The sequence below is a fragment of the Cetorhinus maximus genome, chromosome 17 (assembly GCF_964194155.1).
Source record: "Cetorhinus maximus chromosome 17, sCetMax3.hap1.1, whole genome shotgun sequence".
In the NCBI taxonomy this organism is placed as follows: domain Eukaryota; kingdom Metazoa; phylum Chordata; class Chondrichthyes; order Lamniformes; family Cetorhinidae; genus Cetorhinus; species Cetorhinus maximus.
In genome coordinates, this window is record NC_135895.1 from 22,116,479 (window position 1) to 22,128,593 (window position 12,115).

The following is a 12,115-nucleotide window of genomic DNA, read 5'->3' on the forward strand; positions in this document are numbered from 1 at the left end:
CTATAAGTTTTTGTCCTTAGAAAATGCACTGTCCTTATAAAATTTGTTAAAATTGAATTTTTATTTGTTAGCCATGAGCCACTTGAATGGGCAGAAAATGTATGGAAAGATTATCCGTGTCACACTGTCCAAACACCAGACAGTACAGCTACCTCGAGAGGGCCTGGATGACCAGGGATTGACAAAAGATTTTACCAATTCCCCACTCCATCGTTTCAAAAAACCTGGATCAAAGAATTTCCAGAATATATTCCCTCCCTCTGCTACTCTTCACCTTTCAAATATTCCGTAAGTAATCCATTTGAGAGTAATGCATGCAATAAGTGGTCTGTTTTATTAAGAAATTAACTTGAGCTGGTTTTTGTGGGAGAAAACTTTTAATTATGTCCTAATTGTGTTTTCACAGACCTTTGATTACTGAAGATAATCTCAAGATACTTTTTACAAATACTGGTGGCAAAGTGAAAGGTTTTAAATTTTTTCAGTAAGTCTTTTTCTGTGAATGTAATTGGTATGTTCATACTTCAGCAAGCACTTTTCTAATTGATTAACATTGGCTTTGCTTCCATCATGGACAGTTGCCATTATATGCTGAGCAATGTCACACTGTTTCCATTCATGATGGACATCCAATCTCTCTACACCACCATTCACCTCAATCCTCCCCTGCCTGTCTGAACTTGTTCTGTCATTGAGCAATCTCTCCCTTAACTCACCTCATCCTCCAAATAAAAGGTGTTGCTATGAGTACTTATATGGGTCCTAGTTATGCCTGTATATTTTATGGGACATGTAGAACATTCCTTATTCCAGTCCTACTCAGTGGTGGGGAGGTGGGCTCCCTCAACTCTTTTTCCTGTACATTGATGACTGTATTGGTGGTGTGCCTTGCTCTCATCCTCAATTGGAAAACTGAATCAACTTTGCTTCCAATTTCCACTCTGCCCTCAGTTTCACATGGCTGTTCTTTGACTCTTCCCTTCCCTAACTTCTCTGTGTCCGTTTCTGTCAAAAGGTTGTCAACTAATATACACTATAAGCCACTGGCTCTTACAGCTGCCTTGACTACACCTCTTCCTACCTACATTCTGCAAGGACTCCTTTCTCCCACTTCCTCTGCCTCCGTCACATCTGTTCCGATGATGCAACCCTCCACACCAGCGTCTTTGTTTTTGCCAGAACTAAGGATTCCCCCAATTGTGGTTGACGGATTCCTCAACTGTGCGTGCCACATTTCCCATGCTTCTGCTCTCACCCCTTCCCCTCCCTCCCAGAACCACGATAGGGTTCCCCTTGTCCTCACCTTACACCCCATCAGCCTCCATGTTCAACAGATGATTTTCCACCATATCCGGAACCACCAAACACATCATCACACCCCCCGCCCCGCCCCCCCATTGCCTTTTAGCATTCTGAAGGACTTATTCCCTCTGTAAAACCCTTGTCCACTCCGCAATCGCCTCCAACATCCTGTCCCCTTCCCATGGCACCTATTCATACAAACACAGGAGATGTAACACCTGCCCTTTTACATCCACTGTTTTCACTGTCCAAGGCCCAAAACACTCCTAAGTGAAGCAGCAACTTACTTGTACTTCTTTCAATTTAGTATAATTTATTCGCTGCTCACAATGTTTTCTCCTCTATATTGATGGGAACAAATGCAGATTGGGTGACTGCTTTGCAGAATATCTCCGGCCCGCAAACATGGACCTAAGCTTCTGATGGCCTGTCATTTTAATTTTCCACCTTGCTCTCAAGCTGACATCTCTGTCCTTGGCCTGTTGCAGTGTTGCAGTGAAGCTCGATGTAAGCTTAAGGAACAGTACCTCACCTTTTGATTAGGCATTTTTCATCTCAACATTGAGTTCAATAATTTCAGGCCGTAAACACACTTCCCTACCTTTTTGTTTCCTTTTTGCATGTTTTGATTTTTCTTTTATTTTTGCTTTGAGACAGTGACAAATCTGCACTGGGCACATCTTTTGTTTCTTTGTTTTTGCCCTATCATCATTCCCTTTGGCCCTGTAAGACTAATTTTTCTGTCATTCAGTCTTTCCTGTCTTCCACAATACCGTTGATCTTCCTCTGTCCTTGTCCCACCCATCCCTTGCTCAAAACTTATTACATCAGCATTTTCCAGTTCTGAAGAAAGGTTATTGGCCCAAAACTTTGGGCAGAATCTTCCATTCTGAAACCTAAGTTCGGTGGAGGGAGCGGAAGTCAATCTGTTTTTCGCTGAGGGACAGCTCATGTGCTCCTGTGCTGGTCAGCTCATTACTTATGAATCCGTCAGAGCACAGTGATTCTCATGATGGGGCCGTTACCTCATGGGGTTAAAGGCCCTGCTGCCATATTTAAAGGGCACCCGGACAGCTTCCCTACGCCTCAAATCCAGCCTCACTCCTGCCTTCCACCTGGCGCCCCTCCTCCCACTACCAACCTTCGCGCAACTTGCGCTACCGGCTTCCGATATGGTTCAAGTTGTGAGAGGTCTCCAAGAATGTGAAAGCAGCGTTTTTTTAAATTCATGAGATGCGGGTGTAGCTGGCTAGGCCAGCATTTTTTGCCCATCCCTAATTGCCCTAGAGAAGGTGGTACTGAGCCACCTTCTTCAACCGCTGCAGTCTATGGGGTGTAGATACACCCACAGTGCTGTTAGGGAGGGAGTTCCAAGATTTTGACCCAACGGCAGTGAAGGAATGTGATATATTTCCAAGTCAGGATGGTGAGTGGCTTGGAGAGGAACTTCCAGGTGTTGGTGTTCCCATGTGTCTGCTGCCCTTGTCATTCCAGATGGTAATGATCATGGGTTTGGAAGGTGCTATCTAAGGAGCTTTGATGAGTTCCTGCATCTCGTAGATGGTACACACTGATGCCACTGTGCGTCAATGGTGAACGGAGTGAATGTTTGTGGATGTGGTGTCAATCAAATGGGTTGCTTTCTCCTGGATGGTGTCAAGCTTCTTGAGTGTTGTTGGAGCTGCACTCCTTCAGGCAAGGGGAGAATATTCCATCACACTCCTGCCTTGTAAGATGGTGGACAGGCTTTGGGGAGTCAAGAAATGAGTCACTCGTTGCAGGATTCCAAGCCTCTGACTTGCTCTTGTATCCACAGTATTTATATAGCTAGTTCAGTTTCTGGTCAGTGATAATCCCCAGGATGTTGATTGTGGGCGATTCAGCCATGTAATACCTTTGAATGTCAAGGGGCTATGGTTAGATTCTCTCTTGTTGGAGTTTGTCATTGCCTGGCACTTGTGTGGCATGAATGTTACATGCCACTTGTCAACCAAAGCCTGGATATTGTCCAGGTCTTGCTGCATTTGGGTGTGGACTGCTTCAGTATCTGAGGAGTCATGAATGGTGCTGAACATTGTGCAATAATCAGTGAAGCCAATGCTTCTGACGTTATGATCGAAGGAAGGTCATTGAAGCAGCTGAAGATGGTTGGGTCGAGGACACTACCCTGAGGAACTCCTGCAGTGATGTCCTGGAGCTGAGATGACTGACCTCCAACAACCACAACCATCTCCCTTTGTGCTAGGTATGACTCCAACCTGCGGAGAGTTTTCCCCCTGATTCCCATTGACTCCAATTTTGCTAGGGCTCCTTGATGCCACACCCTGTCAAATGCTGCCTTGATGTCAAGGGCAGTCATTCTAACTTCACCACTAGAATTCAGCTCTTTGTCCATGTTTGAACTAAGGCTGTAATGTGGTCAGGAGCTGAGTGGCCCTGGCGGAAGCCAAACTGAGCGTCAGTGAGCAGGTTATTGCTAAGCAAGTGCCACTTGACAGCACTGTTGATGACCCCTTCCATCACTTTACTGATGATCAAGAGTAGACTGATGGGCCGGTAAATGGCTGGGCTGGATTTGTCCTGCTTTTTGTGTACAGGAGATACCTGGGCAACTTTCCACATTGCCGGGTAGATGCCAGTGTTGCAGCTGTGCTGGAACAACTTGGCTAGGGGCGCAGCAAGTTCCGGAGAACCAGGTCTTCAGTAATATTGAAATGTTTACAGGGCCCATAGCCTTTGCAGTATCCAGTGCCTTCATCCATTTCTTGATATCACTTGGAGTGAATTGAATTGGTTGAAGACAGACATCTGTGATGCCGTGGACCTCCCGAGGAGGAGGAGGCCGAGATGGATCATCTACTTGGTATTTCTGGCTGAAGGTTGTTGCAAATGCTTCAGCCTTATCTTTTGCACTGATGTACTGGGCTCCCCCATCATTGAGGATGGGGATATATGTGGAGCCTCCTCCTCCAGTGGGTTGTTTAATTGCCCCATTACCATTCATGACTGGATGTGGCAGGACTGCAGACCTTAGATCTGATCCTTTGGTTGTGGAATTGCTTAGCTCTGTCTATCACTAGCTGCTTATACTGTTTAGCATTCAAGAAGTCCTGTGTTGTAGCTTCCCCAGGTTGACACCTCATTTTTAGGTAAGCTTGGCACTGCTCCTGGCATGTCCTCCTGCACTCTTCATTGAACCAGGATTGATCCCCTGGCTTGGTAATGGTAGAGTGGGGGATATGTTGGGTCTTGAGGTCACAGATTGTGATTTAGTACAATTCTGCCGATGGCCCACAATGCCTCATGGTTTCCCAGTCTTGAGTTACAAGATCTGTTTGAAATCTATCCCACTCAGCATGGTGGTAGTGTCACACATGGTGGAGGGTACCCTCAATGTGAAGACGGGACTTCGCCTAAGCTATTGAGGTACTGTGTAGTAAAATCCCATTTACATTTAATTTTTATTTAGATGTTCCTCAGTAAAAACACGTTAAGTGGACAAAATCATAGCTAAATGCTAACAAGTTGACTAGGCACTGCCTTTTTTAAAATGTATAATTGAAGCATCTTTATTCTAAGATTAATGCTTTGTATATGCTTCAAGTATTTATCTGAGTTCACATATACTGACATACAGATCAATATACCTTACTAAGGGAATTTTTGCTTCTTCCTCATTTTCAAAGGCACCTTTCCTTCTCCGTTCACAACAGGCATCATCTGTGGCTAAGAGGAAAAGCGTAAGCTTTCATATTTCTGCCACTGTATATTGCGCCAAGGTTACTTTGTGTGACCCATTCAGAATTTTCCTTCTTTGGGACATCTCTGAGCACCCCTCTTCCTAACTGCTGCTTCATCAATGACCTTCCCTACATCAGAATGTCAGAAATGGGATGTTTGCTGATGATTGCACAGTGTTCAATACCATTCACAGCTCTGCAGACACTGAAGCAATCCGCTTCCATGTGCACCAAGAACTGGATAACATTCAGGCTTGAGCTGATAAGTGGCGTGTAACAATCGCGTCACTTAAGTGCCAGACCATCTCTAACAAGAGAAAATCTAACCATTTCCCCTTGAGGGTCAGCGGCATTACCACCACTGAGTCCCTTGCCATCAGCATCCTAGGGAGCTACCATTAACCAGAAACTTAACTGGACCAGCCATAAAAACACTGGGCTACAAGAACAAGTCAGAGGCTGGAAATTCTGCAGCGAATAATTCACTGACTTCCAAAATCTGTCCACCGTTAATAAGGCACAAGTCAGCAGAGTGATGGAATGCACTTCACTTACCTGGATGAGTGCAGCTCTAAGAACATTCGAGAAGATCAATACCATTCAAGACAACGCGGCCCTCTTAATCAGCGCCCCAGCCACCATCTTAAACATTCACTCCCTCCACCACCACCACCTCACAGTGCACCATTTTACAATATGCACTGCAGCAATATGCCGAGCCTCCTTTGACAGCAGCTTCAAAACTACGACCATTACCATCTAGAAGAGCAAGAGCAGCGTACACTTGGGAGATGCCTGCAAGTTCCCCTCCAAGCCACGCAGCATTGCCCTTCCTTCATTGTCACTGGGCTAAAAACCTGGAACTCCCTGACAGCATTGCGAGTGTATCTTCAACAATGTCAAAATGCTGGGGCTGTTCCCACTCAGCAGAGAAGAATAAGAAGAGATTTACTAGTGGATTTTGCATTTCTGAAAGGTTTAGATATAGTGTAGGGAAGACACTATTTCCTCTGGCTCAGGGGCCAATGACAAGGCGTCATAAAACCCTTAGTGAGGAGCCTAGGAGAAATTTCTTTACACAGATTAATTTAGGTGAATGGAATTCTCTGCATAGTTAAGACATGGATAATTGTATTCTTGAGGGAAAAGAGGATCCATTTTAAAGTTAGAAAACTTTAGCATACAATTTAGAATACACATTAAAATTAGACAGACTCAGGTTTCAAAATATTTTACACATTTAATCCCATCAGTTGTGTGTGAGGTTCAAATAGATTATTCTTATGAGGGTTTAAGATCATGATTTACTGATTTGTAATGCACTAAATAAAGTGAATGGTATTGCTCAAAAAGCAAATGTAGCCATAATTTTTCCCATTTTAGCGCACTTGCCTAATTCTATACTTTTGTTCCAGAAGAGATCACAAAATGGCGCTGCTGCAAATGTGTTCTGTGGAGGAAGCCATCCAGGCACTGATTGATCTTCACAACTATGACCTTGGCGAAAACCACCATCTGAGAGTCTCCTTCTCCAAATCAACTATCTGAAAATGCCCAGAGAGAGCTTACAGTTTAATTATTTGATTTTGATTTTGTGGTTATTTGTAGACTTGTTTCAGGAAGGTGGGACCAGAGTTTAGCAATTCCAGCTATTGTCATTCCTTCATATATACATTTGTGATACTAAAATTTGGAGGATGAGCAATCATTAGAAGGGGCAGAGGAAATTCATTCAGCTGCTGGTTGGGATGAAAATTCAGAACATTCTTATGTTGAAGTTTTTTTTTCCAGAGATTTCATTCAATTTTAGTTTTGGGGGATTTGAATAATCTCTGTGTCTTTTTATTTAGTAGAAAAATCTGAAGAGAAATGTGCCTTAAAAGTTGAAAAACTTCTATTAATACAAGTGAATATACTATGAAAGTGAAGCTGGGGCCTTCTTTTGGGCACATGGTTGGAGAATTTAAGTAATAGTTGGAAGTATTGTGTAAATGTTAGCACTAAGTTACAGTCTTGCTTGTTGCTGAGTATACATTTTGTAGATGTTTGGAGTTGACATTGCAAATTGCTTATGTGCATTTCTATTACCATCTTTAGTTTGTAATTAAGGACTGAAATGGCTGTGGATTTTTGAGCATGTGCAGTCAAGTCTAGTTAGTTAATGAAATTGGTGCATGTGTCATAGAAAGGCAAAAGAAAAATGCTTCAAAATAAGGAGCAAAAAGAATAGTTTTGTGGCAGTTTTCTAGAATGGACAACCAGGTGGGACCAAAGTTTATGTGCCTTTAGTCTTAATTTACCTTGCATTGTAATATTCAGTTTTAATAAACCTCTTCAAGATATTTTGTATTTGAACGGAAACAGACTTTAATATAAACAGTTCTGTATCTTCAAATAAGAGGAATTGTATGAGTAGAGTTCATCACTTGAAGAAAGTCCAACAATTACAAGTGTTGTCAAATTTAAGTAGTTTAATGGCCAGGAACTTTTCAGATCTATGTATTAGCATAAATCATATACATAGAATCTCTGGACTATGTAGCAAAAAAGGTCATATATATTTTCTACATTAGTTACGTTTTTACATCTTGATCTCTAGCAATGTAAATCTCAGTATAGTTTGAAAGAGGCACAATTAAAATTAATTTTCTAACAAAATTGGGATGTTTGATGGTTGTGTTGACTTTGATTTTTTTTTCCCTGTGTACTCTGTTCGCTTGCTGTAGCATGCCTAATAAATACTTCTGTAGCTCTATCCACCTCTTCTGTCTTTCTGTACTGCTTTTCCTCACTTCCCTTGTTCGTCTTCACCTCATTAAGCTTCTGACTTCATGGTTAATACTCTCTTCAGGGTGGGAAAATTATGTATACCCTTCTTGCTTGGTAACTTGACCATTGTCCAACTTGGGGTGCAAGTACTGCAGTTTCTTTACCTTTCTTCCGCTTATGCACACAGCATTTAAAACTTGGAGCAATACAGTTTTGATAATGAATCTTACAATTGAGATCTGAAGCTTTTGCAAAAACAATTTTTATCTGAAATATATCCCTTTTTGAAGTTTTCTACAGTTTCTTTGAAGCAAACTCGGCTTAAGTAACTTCTGATTCATCTCAATAGCACTGGTTCATTTTAGTAATTGTAGTTTTAAAAATGGGCTTAATAAATTTATGGTCCATTACCAACTTTCTATATTGATTGTACTAAAACTGGCACGGAACTGTGACAGTACAAAAGCAGACAAGTTTTTTAATGTTTGGTTGTATGTGTTTAAAAATGCAAATTAGCACTAGTTTCTAAATTTGTAATTAGCACCAAGCTGCAAATTAAAAGAATTGAGATATTTTCACTGGAGTTTAAGCTTGAATGTAATGCAACTGTTCTGGATTCTATTTTAAAAAGCTGAACATTTTAAAACATACATACGTTTGCAGTCTGAAAATTTTAAATTAGAAGTTTTTCACTTAGCGGATTAATCAGTGACATTGAGATTGAATTGGGGTAAATTCCACAGTTTTCAAAAAATGGAAATAGATAAAATGTTTGCAGGTAAGTTTTTTTTTAAAAATGGTTGTCTTAAATTGCAGCATTCTAGCAATTAGTAGTTTATCCTTTAAAACATGATATTCAGGCATATCTTTGCACAAAGTTAACATTCCAGGAAGCCTTTGGAAATATATTTACTCAAAATAGTAATGGAAGAAATTGTTTTTGATAACAAATGTGGAAATCTATGATGGACAGAAAGAAATCTGGTCACCAATTAAAACTTGTACTTTAAAAGCAAGCTATATGTATGTCCATTCAGAAAACTACTTGAAGAAATTCTTGCAGCCACCCTCAAGGCTTTTGTATGAAATACGTATAGTCACTGAAGCTGAATTTATTACTGACAGAATGGTATTCTGTGCTGTATATAGTATTAGTGCTCTCATTGTATATCAGGCTGTTAAATAGTGTGCCTACACTTAAGAAAAATGACCTGATTTCATATGTAATTTAATCAGCTACCTGTTCTGAAAATTGGTAATTTTGAACTTTCAAAAAACATGAATTTTTAAGAGACATTTCATAGATATGGATTAACCTAATCAGAACTGAGCAGACCAAAACTGCTTCATGTAGTTAGTGAGGGAACAAAACACTAGTTATATTACTGTGATAAAATTCTGAAATTTATCTCACCAAACATGTTGCAGGCACACTTTGAATTTAGATGACAGAATTTCAGAACACCAAGAACTTCAGCTTGTAAACACCATTTTATATATATATATTAATTATTTGTGGAAACATTGTATTCTGATGCCCAAGGACCTACTGAAATGTTTTCATCTGTCCATTCATAGTTTTCTTTTGTGCTAGTCAAAAGTGAGTGACATTCGAGCTTGCAAAATTGGGCACCTTTTTTGTGCATCCCTCCCAGGCCAAGTGTACCACAGTTAGATGCAGCATTGGTCTGTCAGAAAAAATGAGCTTTGACCTCAGTTCAAAAGTGCACACTGCACCATTTTAATATTTTCACCTCATAATGCCAATTGCACTAAATTGCTAAGATATGCCAGGTTTGTGGCAGTGCTCAATTAGAAGCAGCTTGGGATATGAATCAATGTCCACAAATGCTGAGATTTTGCACAGAATGTTGATACCCACCAGTTTGGGCTGGCTTTGAGCATAAAATTCAAAAGTTTATAACCTACTGTCACTCAGTACATTATTAAGTCCATGGATGAAAAATACATTCCACCTCGAATTAAAAAGATAGCTGTGCTATTCATACAATGCAGGCGAACTTCATAATGTTCCTGATTGCCATAAGTTCTGAAGTTTATTTTGGGTTTTAAAAGCTGAATTCAAACTTAAAGTTAGCACTTCAAGAAATCTTGTTTTTGGAAATAGAACATATTTGAATTGACATAGCAGTACAAATGATTGTGAAATTCAGTTTTATCATCACATTTAATGGCTCATTTGTGAGTAATCTTCTAATCCCATCTACTCTTGCTGTTTCCATTTCATCTAAATGCAGCCTTCAGGATCTTACCTATTTCTCATTTCCAATTCTGCATTTTGCTACCTACTAATTCTCTTTATTAATTACGTTATATTCTGGCACGTGCATTTGTGGGCAAGACTATTAAAACATGTGTAATTGTCCACAAGAAGAATGTTAATGGTAAGGTGAAATGCATCTGTAAGCAGGCAACTGCTACACAAGAAAATATGTAATAGCTTTACATGGATACATGCTTATCCTGATGCACATCATTTTGATGCCTAAGGACCCTAACATGGCAGGTGAGCAATGGTGGTCATAGTTTTTAATGGGTAAATTTCTGTTGTCCTTGGCCAAAAAGATGAATTAATATATTTTTATATTTGAAGTAAAAGCTTTTTAGAAAGTTTAATGCGTGCCAAGATGCATATTTTTTATCCTTCAAGATCCTTGTCATGCAGAAAGCAATAGATGCATTGGGAAAGATCAATTGAAAGTGGTGTATTTTTTGAGAAACTTTATTTGGCCCTCTTCTAAAGAAAAACATTTTAAACCAGGTGAAGTGTTTCAAAAAGACCAAAAATGTCCAGGTGTTAAGTTAACTACACTTGATTGGCTCAGGCAATTTTATAGATGGTTTCATTTTTTGTTACATTTTAAATTCCTTGTGACAATTTTTTTTTAAAAGGGGAGAAGTTCCATACTTCTAGTCATCTGTTGTACTTATATCCCACAACCCAAAGAAACCCACAATGATGACTTGTGTGAGAATGCATGAGCAATTTATTATCTGCAAAACCCATTCATGTGGCCACTTGACTCGCATGCATTTCCTGGACTCAATGTGACCATCTTTTCCTTTTGTATCTATTCTATGAAGATACTTGTCACTGCATTTAACAACATTACAGGGCAAAGCAAATGCTTAAAAATTTCTTGGCTGTTTGAAGAAAAATTGCAGACATTATTTTGATTGTATTAAAAATGCAAACAAAGAAACATAGCCCTGGTGTGAGTTAGGATATAGGCAGCAGAGCTGTGGATGAACTCAAGTTTACGAAGATGTTATGGAGGTTGAAACAGTGATCTTGGTGATGAAGAGGATGTGAGGTCAGAAGCCCAGCTCAGGATCAACTAAGATGCGAATTACCTAGTTTAGTTCTGGCCAAGGAGAGGGATGGGTGACTTGGAAACAGGAGTTTATGGTTGGGGATTGAAGACAATTGCTTTGGCCTTCACAATATTTAATTGGGGGAAATTGATCCTCTGTCGGACAAATGGCATGATAAATGTGAGGCAGTTGTGGGTTTGAGGTGGGTGAGGTAGAGCTGGGTGTTGCCATTGTATATAGGAAACGAATTTAAAAGGGATAGCTACCTTCAGATAACTACGAATTCTCTGACTGAATTCCTAACGGAGCTTAAATCATACCCACAAGGTGAACAAGCTCTGCCAATAATAAAACTCAGTGGACAATTTTGGCTTGTCACTCAATGTTTCTGATTTAGCACCAATTGTATAACCCCAAAGTTGAGCAAACTGAAGCTGGAAGATTGCAATGAGCCCAGGAAAATATGGCGCAGTCTCTCTAATGAGTCAGAACTGAAGACTTTCCCAGAAGTCTTTAAAAGTACCCTTGGTTACAATTTGCTATGTGACTTGAAACTGTACTTCAATGTTTTCTAGAGTATATGTGCTCAGAGAAATTTGTGTCTCATCATTACACGGATGATATCCTCTAGTTAAAGCAACACCCTTGTGCTCACTGATTTACATTAATCTCCAGTCTGGCAGTGCCTCAATATTAAAATTATTATCCTTTTTTTCAAATCCTTCCATCATCTTCCCCTCCCTATCCCAAAGCCCTCCAAAATCTCTGCACCACTTTTTGTGCATGCCTGATTGTCATTGCTGCACCATTGCTTTCAACTGCCTATGCCCTAATCTCTGAAATTCCATTTCTACCTTTGAGATTCTTTTAAAATCAAACTCATTGATCAAGCTTTTAGCAACCTGACCTATTGTGGCTTGTCAAACATTTGATAACACTCTTGTGAAGTGTCTTAAGATATGTTACCA

The 12,115-nt window shown here is 40.1% G+C and overlaps 1 protein-coding gene across 3 annotated transcripts in view; it reads left to right on the forward strand.

Moving 5' to 3' along the window:
- LOC144692240 (polypyrimidine tract-binding protein 2) overlaps positions 1-7,700 on the forward strand; it is a 73,986-nt gene extending 66,286 nt beyond the window's left edge. For 2 of the 3 annotated variants that reach the window (XM_078560832.1, XM_078560834.1), the window contains 3 exons: positions 72-288; positions 407-484; positions 6,458-7,700. In XM_078560832.1, coding sequence (XP_078416958.1) covers positions 72-288; positions 407-484; positions 6,458-6,590 — 428 coding nt within the window. In that variant the 3' untranslated portion in view covers positions 6,591-7,700. The remainder of the gene's footprint in view (positions 1-71; positions 289-406; positions 485-6,457) is intronic. The other variant, XM_078560833.1, reaches the window with a different exon arrangement.
- Positions 7,701-12,115: the final 4,415 nt, after the last annotated feature.